Source organism: Scyliorhinus torazame, chromosome 8 (assembly GCF_047496885.1).
Source record: "Scyliorhinus torazame isolate Kashiwa2021f chromosome 8, sScyTor2.1, whole genome shotgun sequence".
NCBI lineage: Eukaryota > Metazoa > Chordata > Chondrichthyes > Carcharhiniformes > Scyliorhinidae > Scyliorhinus > Scyliorhinus torazame.
In genome coordinates, this window is record NC_092714.1 from 187,074,379 (window position 1) to 187,094,613 (window position 20,235).

The 20,235-nt window shown below is 46.2% G+C and overlaps 1 protein-coding gene across 7 annotated transcripts in view; it reads right to left on the reverse strand.

The window, feature by feature from the left end:
• snx21 (sorting nexin family member 21) overlaps positions 1-20,235 on the reverse strand; it is a 55,887-nt gene that overhangs the window by 17,815 nt on the left and 17,837 nt on the right. For 6 of the 7 annotated variants that reach the window (XM_072514619.1, XM_072514620.1, XM_072514625.1 and 3 more), the window contains exons 3-4: positions 10,325-10,476; positions 8,215-8,400 (exon numbers count right to left, since the gene is read on the reverse strand). In XM_072514619.1, coding sequence (XP_072370720.1) covers positions 8,215-8,400; positions 10,325-10,476 — 338 coding nt within the window. The remainder of the gene's footprint in view (positions 1-8,214; positions 8,401-10,324; positions 10,477-20,235) is intronic. The other variant, XM_072514626.1, reaches the window with a different exon arrangement.

Genomic DNA, 20,235 nt, shown 5'->3' on the forward strand with positions numbered 1-20,235 from the left:
GTTCTAAGACAAGCCGGTGCATGCTGTGTGGAATCACAATGCTGTCTAGCTTCAGGAGGACACCATCAACGACTGCCAAGTCATCCCAAATGTTGTAAAACTGTGGGTATTGTCCCTTGAGCCACCCGTCCATCATGTGGCGCATCACACGTTGAAGAAGGGGGTCAGCCGCAGTCCCACGGCGAATGTAGGCAAGGCATTCGTCAGTGGCCGGCAGATTGGCAGAGGTGAAGGCTACATGTGCGTCGACTTGGCCAATGAACCCCTCTGGGTCGGACGGAGTGTCGACTGCCCTGGACAGAGCGTCTGCTATGATCAGGTCCTTACCCGGGTGTATACAAGTTGGAAGTCGTACCTCCGGAGTTTGAGCAGAATGCGCTGGAGGCGAGGGGTCATGTCATTAAGGTCCTTTTGGATGATGCCAACCAGCGGGCGATGGTCGGTCTCCACAGTGAACTGGGGAAGGCCATACACATTGTCGTGGAACTTGTCAACGCCAGTCTGTGGGGGTCACGGCACGTGACGCATAGGCGACAGGGGCCCATGATGAGGCGTCATCGCGTTGCAGGAGGACCACCCCAATGCCGGATTGGCTGGCATCAGTTGAGATCTTCGTCTCCAATGCAGGAGCGAAGAACGCCAGTACCGGGGCGGTGGTGAGCTTGACCTTGAGCTCCTCCCATTCACGCTGGTGGGTGGGAAGCCACTGGAATTCAGTTGTCTTCCTGACAAGGTGCCGGAGAACTGTGGTGTGAGAAGCGAGGTTAGGGATGGATTTTCCCAGGAAGTTGACCATTCCTAGGGAGCGTAGCACCGCCTTCTTGTCTGTCGGCTTCTGCATCGCCGTGATGGCTGCCACCTTGGCGGCATCCAGCCGCACACCCAACCGGGAGATGTGGTCCCCCAAGAACTTGAGCTCTGTTTGGCCAAAAGAACATTTGGCTCTGTTGAGGCACAGGCTCTGGTCCTGTATCCGTTGAAAGACGCATTGGAGGCGACTGATATGCTCCTGCGGTGTGGTAGACCAAATAATGATATCGTCCACATAGACGCGCACACCTTCGATGCCCTCCATCATCTGTCCCATGATGCGATGGAACACTTCAGAGGCCGATATGATTCCAAATGGCATCCTATTGTAGCAGTATCTACCAAATGGAGTGTTGAAGGTGCACAGCTTCCTGCTGGACTGATCCAATTGAATCTGCCAGAAGCCGTTTGAGGCATCAAGCTTGGTGAATATTTTGGCCGAGCCATCTCGCACGTGATCTCCTCACGTTTGGGTATAGGGTAATGTTCCCTCATTATATTGCGATTTAAGTATTTCGGGTCAATACAGACCCGGCTCGCCGGAAGGCTTCTTGACACACACCATGGAGCTGACCCATGCAGTTGGCTCCGTCACCCGGGAAAGCACTCCTTGGTCCTGAAGGTCCTGCAGCTGCTGCTGGAAGCGGTCCTTGAGGGGTGCTGGGACTCTACGAGGTGCATGAACCACCGGCGTGGCATCCTGTTTGAGCAGGATTTTGTATGTGTAGGGCAGTGTACCCATGCCCTCGAAAGCATCCTGGTTCTGAGAGAGGATTGAGTTTAGTTGCGCCCTGAATTCCGCATCTTGGAAGTCAGACGTGCCTTCTGGAGAGAGAGAGAGAGAGAGAGTGTACTCGCTGAACGACGTGGAGGAGTTTGCACGCCTGTGCGCCTAGCAGAGAGTCCTTTGAAGAGCCCACGATCTCGAAGGGTAGGACGGCTTTACGCGAGTTGTGCGTCACTTCGAGTCGGCACGACCCCGTGGCGGGGATGACGTTGCCATTATAGTCGACCAGCTGACAGATGGATGGAACAATTGCTGGCTTGACCCTCAGGGTTTGAAGTGCTGACCATGCGAGGAGATTTGCGGAAGCACCAGTGTCCAGGCGGAATGTGATCTGGGATCGGTTGACCGTCAGGGTGGCACACCACTCGTCGTCCGGATCAATGCTGTGCACCGACAGCGGCTGGTGCGTTCGACTCGGGGACAGCTTGTTCTTGTTGATGATAGCAATGCAGAAAGGCTCCCTGTCCTCCGTGTCACTGGTCTGTGTGATGTCAGGATCGGACTCGGTGAACGTGGGTAGAATTGCCCGAACATTTCTGCGAGGCTGGTTAAACTGTTGCGAGTTGGCAGCCTGAGATGCTCGACAGCAGGCAGCATAGTGGCCAAGCCTGCCACAGCGTAGGCATTGTCGCGTAGGCATTGTCGCGCTCTGCTGTGCCTGATATTGGTGACATGTGACCTTGTACTTTCCCTTTGTTCAGATCTCATATGGTTTCAAAGACAGATCACAATCAAAAGTACGAGGCACGAATACATCTGCTCCCTATTGAACACATTCTACTGCTTCTCTTTAACTTAATGAAGTGCTCAGGTTTTCACTCACCTCTCCTGATAATACAGCCATGTCCAAGAACTGACAACAGAGGAAACAAAAAAACAAATACCATGTCCTACCATTCCTGTAATACATTGAAACTCGATAAACCTACCTCATTCTCACGCACCAAATAACTTTAGGATGGAATCTTCCCAAAAATGCACAGATTTGGCTCAGGTGTAAAACCCGGTGTGAAGCTTGCAGGCTGCACAGTCTGCTTTTCTCGCTGTATTGAACAACACTGCGCATTTTAAAAGAAGCGAGATTCTCACCACCAACTGGAGGGGTAGGACCTAAAGACGCCAGCAAAACTTAAATAAAAGGCCTTCCTCCCCAGGAAATCGGGCCCACCTCAAGCATCGGGGTATCCCCCTCTCCCCGACCTCAACGCCATCACCCTCCACCCTCACAGGCATCGGAGCTCTCCCCTCATCTCCAGCCACCCCTCCCCCAGATAAGGGGAAACCCCCAACAGGGCAGCCCAAAGGGCCTTCCGCAAGCAGAACCGGTGGGCCAGGAGGTGGAGTCAGGGCACTGCCTGACCTGACCATACCACCTGCCCCCCCCCCCCCCCCCCCCCCACACCGTGATCATCATGACTGGGTCTCGTTTTTGAAAACCAGTAGTGATTTGTGCCAGCGTGACATCACGCCAATTGGGTGGGAGGATAAAATCGCATCAAGGCTGGTAAGTACATGTTAATTTATTAAAATGTATGGAAATCATGTCACCAGCAGGGGGCGGAGAAGATCTCAAACGGAGATCTTGCCAGGGTAAAATTTGCTTGGACTCCCTTGTGTGATTTAGCAGTCATTACAGGATTTAGGCTGTGGGTAGCATGGCCACTAGACTGCGGTCTTTCTCGCTGAAGGACCTAAGGCATTACTTCTACCCCCTTGCATTCTATTCTTCTAGCTGTGAAAGCCAGCACTGCATTAGCTTTTTTGATTATTTTTTGACCTTGTCCATGACATTTTAATGATCTAATATGTGGACCCACAAGCTCACTTTGAACTGGCACTGATTCTCACCTTCCACCATTGACCATTCTGATCTTTTTTATGGCCTCGAGTTGGTAACCTCACTTACTCACATTGAAATCTATTCAGCACAATTTTGCTCATTTCATTAATTAATCTCTCTAATTTTACACTTCCATCTACCCTGTTTACCATGACACCTGTCTTTGTGTCATTGGCGAACTTGGAAATATAGATATCTATTTCGTCATCCAAATCATTAATAGAGTATATAGTTTGAGCTGCATCACTAATCACATCCTGTCACTCAGCCAATATCCTAGCCAGGTTACTAATTCGCTTGATTTTCAACGGTTTCAACTTTAGCTCAGCTTCTCTTCTGAAGGCCTCGGGGAATCCATAAAAATAAAATCCTTAGGCATTCTCATGCCAACCCCTTTAGTCCTTCAAAACGTTCAATCAGGCACATCAGGCTGACCTACCCTTTACAAATTTATGCTGGCTCTTTCTGGGCAGCTGAAAATTTTCAAAGTGTTTAGTCGCTTTTTTGTCAATTATGGACACGAGTCATTTCCCAGCAACAGATGCTAGGCTGACTATGCAATAATTCCCTGGTTTCCCCCTCTAACCTTTCTGCAGTGGTTGAGTAGCACATGCAATTTTCTGATCTCACAGTGCATGAACAGAGAATTTCAGAAGACTATAATTAGGGAGCAGAGATCTTTTCAACTACTTCTTGAATGCCCTGGAATAGAAACTGGGGATTTGTCATTCTTTAGTACCATTACAACATCACCATTGTCAGTTTTGCTAAATGTATATTTCTCTTGAACATCCTCTTTTCCTAATAGAATTTTAAAACAATTGCATTGATTTTGAGATCCCTTGCAAGTTTCTATACCTGCTCTTTTTTGTAGCTCTTACTGATTGTTTTAGTGCATTTTGCTGTTCTTTGCACATTCCCTTTCCCCAGAGCTTGTACTATTTTGTGCATTTTTTCTACTTTTTTCCTTTAATTTATGTTGTCCCTGACTTCTTTAGTTGTCCATGGCTAGGGCGGCACGCGGCACAGTGGTGAGTACTGCTGCCTACGGCGCTGGGGACCCGGGTTCGAATCCTGGCCCTGGGTCACGGTTCGTGTGGAGCTTGCACATTCCCATCGTGTCTGCGTGGGTTTCGCCCCCACAACCCAAAGATGTGGAGGTTAGGTGGATTGGCCACACTAAATTGCCCCTTAACTGTTAAAAATAGAATTGCGTACACTAAATTTATATTCAAGAAAAGTTGTCCATGGCTGATTTTTCTTTCACAAGTCGAGCTCTTGCTCCTTAAGGGCATAAGCTGGTCCTGCACGATATTAAAATCTTTTTTTGAACACGTGCCACTGATTTGTCATTTTATGTATTAATAGATTTGTCCAGTTTACTATAAATAGCCTCTGTGTCATATCTGGAATCTTAGAAGTCCTGGTACTACTGGCAATCGTTCTTCTTTAAACTGCTCCTGACTTGGAACTGCGGAATGACAGTGAATCATTTAAAGTAACATTATATCTCCAATCCCTGGCGTTTTTAAATGAACAAATCTAGTACTGTTAAAGGGTGCAGGAAACACCATCTGTATTTTTTTTAAAGGGGAAGCTGAATTGATACAGCATTATGTAATTTGTCATTTGTGCCTCAATCAACATGTGGGACTGTTGCCTAGAGAATATGACAAAAACTTTGACACAGGAAACTGCTTGGAGAACGGCAGGTGCTCCATATATAATTACGGATTACACTAGTAAGTGTCACATTCGGTGAGAATGGATTCTTTAAAATAAGTTACCTAAAAGGTTGATGGGTGAATCATGGGAAGCATGTTAGCTCACAAGCTGTTCTTACTCTTACAAGGTCTGAAAACTTCAATTGTTTATAAGAATATGCCTATAATCAAATTGTTAAAAAGAATAAAATGGACTCACTTGGAGTGGATTATTGCTGCCAAAATATTTTTGCTTCGGGACATTAGTCAATCAAAAAATGTAAATCTGATTTTCTTGCAGTTTTTGTTATTCATGAACAAATGCTTGAATGAGATTTGAAGAACAAGTCCCATCTTTAGGTGTTCTTTTGAAAGTATAAAGAAAAATGAAGATAAAACGGTCACTAAAGTCTATGGCCAGCAAAGCTCCTCCCATTTGCTCAGAAGTGGAAGGTGAAGGACAAGAAATAAATGCAAATGTCACTTTGCCAAATCAAGAAACAACCCATCAATTTCCTCAAAGAAAACATTTGAGAACTCATTCTCACAGATACAGCTCCCTTTAAACAAGCAGTATTGGTGCCACTATCAAAAGGAGATTGGTGCAGCTACTAATTCTGAATGAGAATATGTGGATTACCAGGCACAAATATTCAACTGTGCTTGTGTAAGCGTGTGCGAATTACCATGACAATCATCAGCAGCAGTGAAGTGAACATACACCGAATGCAAATCTATTCCATTCCAATGTAAATGAATGCCCAACTGTTCATTCATTCAGATTCTGGCTGAACCCCTAATGAGTTTGCAAGAACATGTTTCACTCCCTATCCAATCAGGTAAAGAGATTAAGTCTCAGTGGTGCAAGTGGACAGAACAGCAAGACCCTCGTTGCCAATTCCCAGTTCGAAGATGCCTGGGTTGGTTCTTTATTTAAGGGAAGATATACTGGCATTGGAGGCAGTCCAGCGAAGGTTTACTAGGTCGGACCCGAGTATGGAGGGATTTCCTTATGAGGAAAGATTGAGTAGGTTGGGCCTATACTTATTGGAGTTTATAGGAATGGGAGGCGACCTATTGAGACAAGATGGGGGTGATTTTGAGCCTGCACTAACCATCAGTGAGAAAGGCAGCTCAAAGTCCAGAAAGAACCAGAAAACCCGATTGTCACTGGCATGATTGGAATTTCCGATTCACCCCCCCCCCCCCCCCCCCCCACAGCAAGTCACCGGTGAAGTAATGCAAAATATGCCGCGGGAGCCCGTTGTAGCCAATTAAAATGGCTAACTCCCGATTTAGAATGGCCAACCCCGATTTAAAATGGCGAACGGAAAAGGCTGATGGGAAAATCAGCCAACAGGACTAAAACAAGCAGCTGCAGGTAAAACTGTGTATTCGCCTCTGGGGAGGCCAGACAGGATCGATACCTGCAGCCATCAGCACAACAAAACACCAGCCATCTGAATATTAATTAGCAATCCCCGGGAACAATGTGCAACAAATTAGACACACAAAGTAAAACCTAGACATTCCGGCGCCAACAGGAGCCTACACAAAGAGAGGTGAACGACCACCCCAAAACCGCCAATCGATCAAGGAATCGCTCCAGCATTGGAGAATATCGAACCAAGTGATTGGGACGAAGTCCAATCACTTGGAACCAGGTACAGGGTCCGCCCCGAAAGGCGGGAAGCCCCTGGGGACTATAAGTATAGAGTCCAAGTTCAAATCGACCCTTCTTCATCCTGCTGCAACCCCTGCTGCCTTCTGCAACAGCCGCTCAAATCATAAGTCTTACTTCAACGCTCGCTACGAGATAGGGGCTCGTAGCTATTGATCTGTACCAGCTTCGAATCCCGCAGGCTCAGAACCCAAATGAAAGGCCATTCGTTTCCCTAACCTGGTAGGCCATTTCCAAAGTTAAGTATTGGCCTGTTAGTTGTAGGAAGTAGCTTGGAAGTAGAATTTATGCATGAGTATTGATTACTGTATATAATAAATGTGCGTTGATTTAACTCTTACTAAGGGGTGTGTTGGATTATTGATCATTACTCGGACTTGAACCATGTGGCGGTATCAGAAAGATACCTGGCGACTCAAGAGCAAAGGTGATAGAACAAAGCAATTAAACTAAGGCTAAAGTTAGCAGCAACACCGTGAACCTCATTTTAACACATCAGCATGTAATTAGCGAGAACTCACACCAGATCCCCCCCTCCATCCCCGGCTGAATATTCAGCAAGCGTTGGTGTGACATCACGCTGCTACCATTTAGAACAGGTTTACACAAACATGAACCAGGCGTTCTCACCTCAGAGGGGCATTTTGGAGGTCAGCGCTCAGGAAGCCATAATTCTCCAGGGTCTCCGCTGCAGGGGGTGCACCAGAGAGGACGCAGGGAATACAGATAGGTTCAACTAAAGCCATTAGCCGGACTCCGCGGGAGAATGATAATGACTTGCATTGAGGACAGAGCAATGCTCCTCTCACCATCAGCCCCACGGTTCCCTGGGTGGAGGGTCCTGGACTGCGCTCCTGCTAATCTTATTCCATCCGGGTGCCCAGTGGCCCCTGTGCTCATCCATGGGATAGAGGGGCAGCTGCATTGAGATCCAGACGGCCCACTGTCCTCTGACGCTGACACTCGTGGATTCCCAATTGTGCCCACACCATGCAGTTGAAGCCCTGCACCATGGAGCTCATGCCCTCAGTCTTAAAGGTCATGAGCTAAACAATGGACCAACCTCCCCACCATGGAGAGCACCTCCTGCACCAGGTTACCACTGCAGATGCCACCCTTGCAGTGTTGACCTCTGTGTAGGAGTGACAGCACCACCTCCTCCAATGGGACTCCTCCAATCAGCCTTGCAGTCCAAGGAGGGATACTGTCATCCCTTCTTGATTCTCATGACTCTGCCTTTGCAGTTCCAGCAGCTCTGGGATGACTGGGCCTAGGGGCATATTATTGGCCAGGGGCTTAACAGTGTCCTGAGCTCTGGCATCCTTCCGCATGCTGGATCCCTGGGATGTCCCTATCTCCACCTGCTGTGGGTCATTCGCTGTGAGGTACTCACCACTGAGTGACCCAAAAACCTGCCTAGGAGTAAATCCCACCGAGGTGTGAGTATCTGCTCTGGTGGAGGGTGCCGATGCTGGATGTGACGCCTCTTTGATGATGATGTCTGAGTATTAACTCTCTGAGTTGCTCGGGTCAGTGTCCAGAGGGCACGAGGATGGTTTGGGCTGCTTGCGTGATTGCCCTGCAAGGGAAGGGACATGGCATTAGTACATCACAATCATAGGGGTAAATGAACCAAGGTCTTTATTTATGTGAGGCTTAAGGAATGACTGGGTCTTTTTAGGATTCACACTTTTGCTCGGAGCTCCCACTTTGCCATCCACACGGGTGTAGTCCTGCCTCTCCCTGGCCAGCTGAAGGGCTCATTTCTCATATGGGGCGAGGACGCGAGCTCTCGCATGACTGTGTGTGGCTGTGCTCTCTCACGCCTGTTGTGCTCAATTCTGTCCTGTGGAGAGACAGATGGGGAGATTGTAGGTGGGAGTCCTGCCAGTTCAGATGGTCGAGGAGTGGCATGCGGGGGACTGAGTGGGAATGGGGATGTGAGGAGCTGGGTAAAAACATGGGGAGCAACCATGGGGATTGGTGGGCGATGGGGGAAGAAGGCCTCGTGACAGGTGGGCAACCCGCGAGGTGGCTGGGTGAGCGATCACCCTGCTGGTGCAAGGAATGCGCAGCGAGATACTGCAGGTGGCAGACTTACCCTGGCCACGCCAACAAGGTCATGTTTTTCCGGCACTGCTGCCCCGTCCTCCTCTGCAGGGAGCTGCCACTTACTAATGCGGCCACTGCCTCCCAGGCGGGCTGGTCACCTTGCTGGATGGATGCCGTCTGGAACATGGGTATAGGAGGTCCTGGCTCTGTTGCACTCCATCCAGGAGTCTGGTGAGGGCTCCCTCCGAGAGTCTTGGACCAGGATTCCTGGCTGAGATCTTCTTGGTTGGACCTGGAACAAGTGCTGGGGGGCATTTAAATGGAGCCCCCAACTATTGCAGTGATTAACTTACCCTGGGGTGAGCAAATCCGGAGGATGCTGCCACGAGCGTGGCATGACTCACGTGAAGAAAACAAAAAATGATTATTTAAGAGGCTCAATATTCTGTGAGATTTTCCACCGGTGCCAATGGAAATCATATCGTTTTTCTCACCGGAACTGACACTTTGCCATTTTGTGAGAAGATTCCACCCATAGGATTCTCAGGGGGCTTGACAGGATAGATGTCAACAGGTTATTTCCCCTTGTGGGGGAGTATATGACCAGAGGTATAATCTCAGAGTAAATAGTTGCCCATTTAAAACAAAGATGAGGAGGAATTTCTTCTCTCAAGAGGGTAGTGAATCTGTGGAATTCTTCACCACAGAGGGCTGGGTCATTAAGTATGTTCAAGGCTGAGACAGACATTTTAATCAGTATGGGAATTAAGGGTTTTATCATGGATCAGCCATGATCTCATTGAATGGTGGATCAGACTTGATGGGCTATGTCTCCTATGTCTTTTGGGGGTGTTTTGGTTTGCTTGCAACTGGTCAAGTTTTTTTAAATTCAGGCGCTGTGCATTTTGGGAGCTTTTATTGATGGATTCTAGGTTGAAGATCAGAGGATGTGTAATGTCAAATTTAAGGAGAGGAATTCTTCGTCCTACCAGCCCCCTTTTCCAGTGTGGCATGCCCCCACCAGCAGCAGGATCCTCTGTTCTGGCAGCCGGCCAATGGGGTTTCCCATGCCGTCGGGAAACCCACGGGCGTAGATGCGCTCCCGGCGAAATGAAGGATCCCGCCAACGGAGAATCCCGCAGAAGGGTTTTGGGGAGAGTTAAAGAGAAAGTAAAATTACATATTCTTTTCCATTTAGCCCAACTGGTCTATGAGAGTGGCAAGTCCCTACATCAGCCTTATCCCACCTTACTTCATGTTACCTTAATGACAACTCCTTCTGTTCCTTTCTCTTGTGTTTTTCTAGTTTCCTTTAAATATATCTATGCTATCCACCTCAACAACTAGAATATAATAAGGTGCATTTTCAAGACACAAATGCTTCCCACCCATGAAAACAATAAGTTATTTGAGTTCAACAAAGACAAACTTCGACAACAATAAACACTCACCACATATTTGGAAGATGAGTCATGGACCACATTGGCACTGGTAACCTCAAAAACCAACTTCTCTACGATGAGGTTCCTTCTGGATTTGTTCCAATTTTCCTGGAGCTGTGTAGTGAGCATGTTGCTGGGTTTCAACTCACCCAAGGGACTCTCTATAAAACACATAAGATGAATGGCAGTCCCCACAAAATCAATACAATAGATAATGTCGTTCGGTATAGCTCTGGGCATAGGTGGGTAATGTGGCTGTCGTCTGTTTCGGTCTGTGTTGTAGCCTCAATGCAGAAATTTCTTTCTTTATTCGCACGTGGATGGGTGAGAAACTGCACAATTGTGTGCCTCCTAGTTGTTAACTAAAGAGCTCCATTGACCAGCATGCAGGTTGCCTGTTCTGCCTGCTTCAACTTTAAAGTACAAGGCTTGGAGAGGGAACAAGAGGTGATTCAGGAAGAGAGAGTTGAGGATAAGGAATTCTGCACTCCAGAACAGATATAACAAATAAACAAAAGAAGATGAGTCATAACCTCAAAGCAAGCATTTTTAAAGGGGCTTTATTGTTCTAACCAACCCTTTTAAAAATTAAATAGCAGAGCAGTCAAATATTAATACTCAGTGCTCTCACATTATAATCAGAATGTTCCTCTGTTTATGTTGTTAGGATCCTTTTGTTTGCTCCCTGTTTTCCCCTTTCTATTTTTTTGCTATTACAATTTTTATGCATGGACAATTAATGGGCAGAGTCTATAATGCAGACTTTGGGCTGGATTCTCCGCTGGCGGGATTCTCCATTGTGCCGGCAGCACACCCACGCCCGGGGACTTCCCGATGGCATGGGGATCCCACAATCGGAAACCCCATTAATCAGCTGGCGGGATGGACAATCCCGCTGCCGGCAGGGGAGAGCCTGACGGAGAATCCCACCCCTTGTCTTTAATTAAAACTGGCTGGAGAGATCAATGATGGCTCTTTGATGACTTGGCTGCCGGCCAATGAGCTAGCTTGAAATGCTGAGCTTTTCCGGTAACCAGGCGGGGATTGGATATTTTTCCTGAGGTGCTTTTGAGTCACATGGTTGTTTTTCTAGTTTCGCTTTCTGTTCTGAAGCTGGAAGAAGCATCTCTGATTTTCTCTCTCAAAGATATAATAACGTCTCTCTAAAGAAATCCCGTGTAAGAACTCTTTAATTTCCTCAGTAAGGCTGGATGTCATTTTAGTGAAGCTGCAAAGGATTGAGATTAAACCTCGGGCTGGAAGCTCAGTTTGATGTGAGACCAAGTGTTTTATGGTACGAAGTCTTACAACACCAGGTTAAAGTCCAACAGGTTTGTTTCGATGTCACTAGCTTTCGGAGCGCTGCTCCTTCCTCAGGTGAATGAAGAGGTATGTTCCAGAAACATATATATAGACAAATTCAAAGATGCCAAACAATGCTTGGAATGCGACCATTAGCAGGTGATTAAATCTTTACAGATCCAGAGATGGGGTAACCCCAGGTTAAAGAGGTGTGAATTGTATCAAGCCAGGACAGTTGGTAGGATTTCGCAGGCCAGATGGTGGGGGATGAATGTAATGCGACATGAATTCCAAGCATTGTTTGGCATCTTTGAATTTGTCTATATATATGTTTCTGGAACATACCTCTTCATTCACCTGAGGAAGGAGCAGCGCTCCGAAAGCTAGTGACATCGAAACAAACCTGTTGGACTTTAACTTGGTGTTGTAAGACTTGGTACTGTGCTCACCCCAGTCCAACGCCGGCATCTCCACATCAAGTGTTTTATGAGAGAGGTTGTCTCAAGGGTGGATCTTTGAGTTGAATGCCCAGTTTAATAAAGGCTAAAGTCTCTTTCCAGAGGAAACCCTACTGCCTGTGAGTACTGAATGAATCTTACTTCAAGAAGACCAACACCAACGGTAGACCGGTGGCTTTGAGCACTCAGCGAGTTGGCAGGTCAGCCTACTGCAAAGAATTCAGCATCAAGTCCAGAAGGAGACCATTCGGTTCATCGTGTCTGCACTGGCTCGGTGAATGCGTAATTTACCTAATCCCGTTCTCCCACCTTCTCCCCATAACCCTGCAGATTCTTCCTTTTCAGTAAGAGTCTAATTCTTTTTTGAATGCTTCACTTGAAACTGCCCCCACTACACTCAGGCAGAGCATTCTAGTTCCCAACCAGTCGCCGTGTGAAGAAGTTTCCCCTCATAGCGCCTTTGCTTATTTTACCAATTAGTTTAATTCTTCACCGTCTTATTCTCGATCCTTTCATGTGGGGGATCAGTTTCTATCTACACTGTCCAGACCGCTCATGATTTTGAAAACTTCCAACAAATCTTCTCTCAGGCTTCTCTTCTCTGAGGAAAATAGTCCCAGCTTCTCGAATCCATTTTCAAAGCTGAAATTCCTCATCCCTGGAACCATCATCATGAATCTTTTCTGTGCTCCCTCCGATGCCTTCACATCATTCGTAAAATGTGGCACCCTCAAATAGACAGACTGGGCAAAATTCTCCGACCTCCGCCGGGTCGGAGAATCGGCGGTGGCTGGCGTGAATCCCGCCCCCGCTGGTTGCCGAAGTCTCCGGCACCGGATATTCGGCGGGGGCGGGAATCGCGCCGCGCCGGTTGGCGGGCCCCCCCGCTCGATTCTCCGGCCAGGATGGGCCGAAGTCCCGACGCTAAAATGCCTGTCCCGCCGGCGTATATTAAATCACCTACCTTACCGGCGGGACAAGGTGGCGTAGGCAGGCTCCGGGGTCCCGGAGGGTGCCCCCACGGTGGCCTGGCCCGCGATCAGGGCCCACCGATATCCACCATGGCGGAGGCGGAAGAGACTCCCTCCACTGCGCATGTGCGGGAATGCCGTCAGCGGCCGCTAACGCTCCCGCGCATGCGCCGCCCGGAGATGTCATTTCCGCGCCAGCTGGCGGGGTACCAAAGGCCTTTTCCGCCAGCTGGCGGGGCGGAAATTCGTCCGGCACCGGCCTAGCCCCTCAAGGTTGGGGCTCGGCCCCCAAAGATGCGGAGCATTCCGCACCTTTGGGGCGGCGCGATGCCCATCTGATTTGCGCCGTTTTGGGCGCCAGTCGGCGGACATCGCGCCGTTTCCAGAGAATTTCGCCCAATAAGTCAGATGAGGCGGAACTAGTGTCTTATGCAAGTTCCACATCACCTCTTTGCCTTGCATTCTCTATCCCTATTATCAACTACTCTCCCAACCTGTCCTGACAGCTTCAGTGTTTTACGCACATATACAGCCAGGTCCCTCTGCTCCTGAACCCAGAGGGTTGTACAGCTTCATTTCTACTGCCTCTCCATGTTCTTTCTACCAAAACAAATTATTTCATATTTCTCTTCATTAAACCTCATATACCACCCGTCCGCCCATTCCACCAATTGGTTTATGTCCTTTTGAAGTTCTACATTGTCCTTCTCACAGTTCACCCATACTCCCAAGTTTTGTACCATCCATAAACTTTGAAACTGTGCCTTGCACACCAAGGTCTTGATCATTAATATATGCCAGAAAGACAAGAGTTCCATCACTGACCTCTGGGGAACTAGACTACAAACTTTCCTCCAGCACGAAAAACATCCGTTAGCCACTATTATCTGTTTCCTGTTATTAAGCCAATTCTGTATCCATGCTGTTCCATTAATAGAGGAGGAGATGTAAGGGGGGAGGGGGGGGGGGGGGGTTGCAAATGCATCTATTAACATTTATAATGCAGCAGGTGTTAGAACTTTTGTGAGGATCATTATGCCCGAGTTAAACCTTTGACGAATGATGACTTTAACATTATTCAGAGCTCTGAGTCAATCCCTGTTTTGGTAACAGATTGAAACCACAATGTTGGGATTTTATTTTTCTAAAATATTTATTCCGGTATGGTGATGAGAATCAAACATGGAAGAAAAACAAGAATTGATAGCAAATAGGAAGCAATCTTTAAACTCCAGTGGTGACTACATTGTCTAAAAAAGGGAATATTCTTTCATGTGACAGATAAAATTATCTGTTTCAGCTCATTAAAAAAAATCACGAAAATATAACTAATCAAAACAAGGTTGAGGAGATAGCAGAGAATTTACTGGCCAATAACATTTGGGTCAGCATATCACACTCTTTGGAGTCCTAAATTACATTCCACTTTATTCCAAGTGTGGGACTGGAAAGGATGTTGATCTGCACTCACACAACAAATCTACTGATTCATCAGCCATAAATGCCAACTGAGCATTTTCCTCACGCTCGGAGATCAACATGACAAGCCACTGGCAGGGTTCCAGTCAATCAATAAGCTTGTGTTTTTCTGTAGAATAAATGTTTTTCCTTTTAATAAACTACTGGCAGACCTCCTGTGGCAAATCTAATGAGCAATCTATGATCTGGAGAACAGCCATCATGCTGGCTGCTAAAATGGCCTGACCCTTTCAAGGTTACGGTCTGAACATTCCTTGTGGGAATCAGGGTAATTATATTTGCTTAGAAATTCCTGAGGTCAATTAAATTAAAATTTAAGCTCCAGGTCGTTAGAGGTCTAAGGCAGGCCTATTTTTTTTTTTTTTACAGATTATAAAGAAATTGCTTATCCTTAGTCATAGCCTTATTTCCATCACCTTCTAATTCCTTGAAAAATGTTTTCTTTGCAAGGTTTGCATTTTACTTGGCATCCTGATTTTCCATTTATCTCGCTCTCTATTCCTCATGCACCAGCCCAAATTCTTCTCCAGAAGAATTATTTTCCAACCGTTCTATCACGCCATGCGCATTCCCCCCCAACAAATCCATACCACCTCCCGGATTCCAACCTCCACCCACCTGAATCCTTCTTCCTCCTGTCCCAGTTACTCACTCACTCTGTCCTTGCACACCAAGCATCCCAGATCAGCACCTCCCCTCTCAATTCCAACATTGCTCACCCACGCAAACAAGAGACTCAGGTCTCGCCCAATATTAGCTGTTATTAGCAACCACACTGTACTCCCGCCCTCAGCCACAGGTGATACTTCACTCCACGACTCTGCCTTTAAATTCACTTAGGAAGAACCTTTCCGCAGATATCTTAGGTCCTATCAATATTTCAGTCAACTTTGTCCCTTTAAGAGATGTTCAGGTTAAAACAGGTTAAACATGTTAAAACGACTAAGTCAGATCTGTATCAAACATACCCACAACCCTACAGATCAATCTCAGACACTCTGACTGGATCTCAACTCCCAAAAACTGGAGTGCCAGAGGTTGAAATTTTAAAACTCTGGAACAGAGCTGATGCCACCTGAACCAGCGTATTTCCTGTTTATACAGAGGCGGGACAAGGGCTGAGGGACTATTCCATTCATGGGAATTTATTATGAGACTGTGTCCCTTTATTTCAATAGTTATCCTCCTATTAAACACAGGCAGCCTAGTGCGGCACGGTGGCACAGTGGTTAGCACTGCTGCCTACTGCGCTGAGGACCCAGGTTCAAACCCGGCCCTGGGTCACTGTCCATGTGGAGTTTGCACATTTTCCCCGTGTCGGCGTGGGTTTCACCCCCACAAACCAAAGATATGTAGGGTAGGTGGATTGGTTACACTAAATTGCCCCTTAATTGGAAAAGAAAATAAGTGGGTACTCTTAATTTTAAAAAAAAAATGCAGGCAGCCGAGTTCCCAATGATTTGGAAAACACAGCAGCTGAATACATGAAGTAAGTGCCTTTACACTGCTGCTTGTGGGCCAGGAGGAGCAGAACATTTCTTTCAGGAGCAACAAGCTGCCTAGCAATCACCATCCCCTTCTCCATGGCCACTCCCTCCCACCCTGCACCTCACCCCCCCACTCTCCAGACTCCATCAACACATGAGTAGACCCCACGCACCCCCCACTCCGTACCAGCATTCAAACCTCCTCCAACAATCCAGCCCCCTCCCAATGATCTGGATCGTCCTGGCCATCAACCATCCCAGCCTGGATTCTGAAACCACCTGGACACATCTCTCTCACTCTCCTGCTGTCATAGGCTTTGGGGTCCTGTGAAGCAAATTGGCCACTCAAAAGGCCTCCAGCCTGTCATACTACTTGTGGGCAGGAGCTCCACGGTTAAAATCTGCAGCAAATTCAGGAAATATGCTCTTCCAGATTTCCCAACCTCACAACAGCCATTAGCCAACCCCTCCACGCAAATTCACATGCAATTTGCCTCCAAACTAAAATCCTGCCCTTTGCTCGGTTTCTTTCTCTAAAAAATGTTTTCATGCAAAAGACAAACTTTGAATAAACTTATCAAATCTGATTCAGATACAGATTGTGCGATTTTATTGAAGAAGTCAGAATCCAACAGTGTTTTAAGAAAACTTAATTTATGTTGTGCCTATTTGTGTCTCAAGGTATTTTAAAGCCAATAGATCTAGTCAACAACAACAACAACAACTTGCATTTATGCAGCATCATTAATGTAATATTACATCCCAAGGTGCCTGGCAGGTCCTTTAAGACAGAATTTGACAATAAGCCCCCAAAGGCCAGATAACCAAAAACTTGGTTATGGAATCACTGTTAAATAAGCAAAATTGTACACTGCACTTCCCACAAACAGCATTTTATTGAATGACAATAGAATCCCTACAGTGCAGAAGGAAACCATTGGGCCCATCAAGTCTGCACTACCTCTCCAAAAGAGCATCCTACCTAGTCTGCACCGACCCACTCCCCTGATCTATCCCCGTAACCCCATCTAACCGTTGGACACAAGGAGCAATTTAGCATGGTCAATCCTCCTACCCTGCACTTCTTTGGACTGTGGGAAGAAACTGGAGCACTCGAGGAAACCCACACAGACACGTGGAGAATGGGGAGAACCAGATCATCTGTTTTGTTTGAAAGGGAGATTTTGGCCTGGGCACCTTCTGCAAGTCGTGTTGTGGAATCTTCTATAATCAACTGAGCGAACAGAAGATGATCTCAGACAGAGTAGTATTCTCTCAGCACTGCTCGGTCAGTAGAATGTGTACTGATGCTTGAATCCACAACCTCTTAACTCAGGGGCAAGAGAGCATCTAACAGAAACAAACACCTGGAAACACCAGTCAGATAAAAAGTGGACAGTCTCAACGTGAAAATAAGAGAAATATAAAGGACAGCAAGGTAGCACAGTGGTTAGCACAGTTGCTTCACAGCTCCAGGGTCCCAGGTTTGATTCCCGGCTTGAGTCACTGTCTGTACGAAGTCTGCACGTTCTCCCAGTGTCTGCTGGGGGTTTCCTCCAGGTGCTCCGGTTTCCTCCCACAGTCCAAAGATGTGTGGGTTAGGTTGATTGGCCATGCTAAATTGCCCTTAGTGTCCAAAAAGATTAGTGGGGTTACTGGGTTATGGGGATAGGGTGGAGGTATATGCTCAAGTAGGGTGCTCTTTCCAAGGGCCGGTGCAGAGTCGATGGGCCGAATGGCCACTTCTGCACTGTAAATTCTGTGATTCTATGCTGACAGCAAAAAACTTAACAATTCCTTGGGAGAAACATATCTTATGCTGACATATGACAAAGAAATTGATTTAAACAACAAAAGATAACTGTCTGCAAGCAATGCCAAACATAATTAATTTTGTCAGTAAAGAAAATATTATATCACATTGAAACACAATCCTTCCCCTTCTCCTCAAGGGACTTTGTGTGTAAATACAAACAGCAACTCAAAAATCCAGGGGTGCTCTGATCCAAATTTATATTGTAATACAAATTCTCGCCATATGCCCAAATTGGCATCTCAGAACAATACATAAACACTGGGAACAGGCTACTTCATACAGCTTCACAAAGCTTAGTACACTTCCTCCTTTACTGCAAGACTTCCTCCTCGATTGAGGAAACTGTGCATCTCACTCTTACATATTAAGTAGAACTTCATATATCGGAACTGGTTTATAAAGTAGTGATGAGCTGCAGAACCCAAGACCCTTTATTACTTCACCTTTTATGCACGGTTTGTTGCCTTGCTTCCTCTTTCTGCTACAACCCAAAAGCTCAAAATTTGAAAATTCTAGTTTAACCTGCTGCCATTGGTGGTCTCTACAAATGAAATAAAAACAATGTGCACCATAATCAGAACAAAGGATCCAAACTGGACCAAAGTTGTTCACCATGAACCTTCAATATGTAATAATGCAGTAAAAAAAAAGAAAACTTCTAATCATTTTTCCCTCCCTTTCTGAACTCACTATCCCATGTTGGGATATCGTCCAGATACATATCATGTTCTCTCCTGCTCTGTCCAAGTTGACGACATTCCTGCATGCTTTGGCAGCAAGTGTCAGCAGGATGCTGAATCGTGTGGTAGAAAAGGAGACGATCATTATTGAGTCCAATGCCGCCACATTAGTGTCCATGTACACACATTTCAACAAGGAGAACGAGTGCACAATCTAGAGTCGGAACTCTCCAATTTGCCCAACTGTAATACTCCAGTAGATACCCTGGCTTGGATTATTTAATGCAGTACAGACCAGGGATCAAACCAGGCAACTTGCTGTGCATCACTGAGCTGCTTTTTATGTAAACCCACTGAGCTCCATATAATGTATGTATTGTGACAGTGCTAATTTATTATTGGGAACTTGCTCAGTTGGTAGCTTTCAATCCTAAATCAGTTGCTTGTGGGTTCAAGCCTCCACCTCCTCCTTCTGGGAAATGTGCACAAAATCTCGACCAGCAATGCAGTGTAGTTCAATGTAGTGATGCATTGGTGGTGAAAGGGTCCTAAAATCTTCTTCCTGTAGTTCCGGTGAATATTAAAAGGTCCCGTGAAGGATAGCAATTCTTCCATAACCTAGCCAACATCCATTCCTTGATCAACAGCAGAAAAATAGATTAGCATTTATCTCATTTGCTGCCTATGGGAGCTTATTGTGGGTAAACTATCTCTGGAATTTGCCTGTACAAAAAGGTTACTATATATTTAATAAAATGCTATGTAACTGTAGCCTCTTTATAAATCTAACCTTTCCAATAAGATGGTCAACCTTATTGTGTATCTACTTTCAAATGCAGAAGAGTAGTAATTCAGGGTAGTATTTGCAAAAGGTATCGATGATCCTGGCACATAACCTTCATTGCCAGTACCTCTGTGGCAAATTAACTCATGCTAACATAACAGTGGCCAAGATAAAAACACTTCAAAAGAATATATAACTGGCTGTGATGCCTGGAGATCTTATGGGGTGCTGATTCAATGCAAGTTCTTTTTTGTAGTTCAGATGGTAGGAATCCACCAATCTCACCAGATTAACTCACATGATTGATAACCTCACATGAGCCTCGGTGAGATCACTCGTATTTATCAGGGGTCTCTATGTATGATTATCATCTACAGATTATTCCTTCCATCAAGCTCTGGCAATGTCTTATCAACATCAGATATGCTGAATGCACATCGACAATGAACGTTAAGCAAGTTACAACTGGTAGCACCATTCCTTGCTTGATGGGGGGAAAAATGAACATGTGTCACAAGGATGTAAACAATGGACCATAAATATTCTGAATTACATTCTGATTCTAACAATTTTTTGTACATCCCTATGCAATCATTCTTTTGGCACGCCTACGTACTGTATCCAAGGATTAATGTCATTAACCAATCTCTGGCAACGTTTGTATTAGGTAATAGGAGGATGTAAAACTGACTCAGTGAACACATCAATATTCACTTTCAAACTACAAAAAACAGGAAACCATTAAAAATCCTTTCAATCTCTTTGACTAAGAACCATGCAGATTTTAGACCCTTGTAGATCAAGTGCGGAAAGAAGAATGCTGCTCTCAGTATCAACAGGTCTCCGTTGGTCTTTCTTTTATTGAGATTCTGCATGGGTCAGTTGCTTTACCATGTTAAATCTGATTTATGTAGTCTGCCCATGAGCTACAGAAACCAACAGA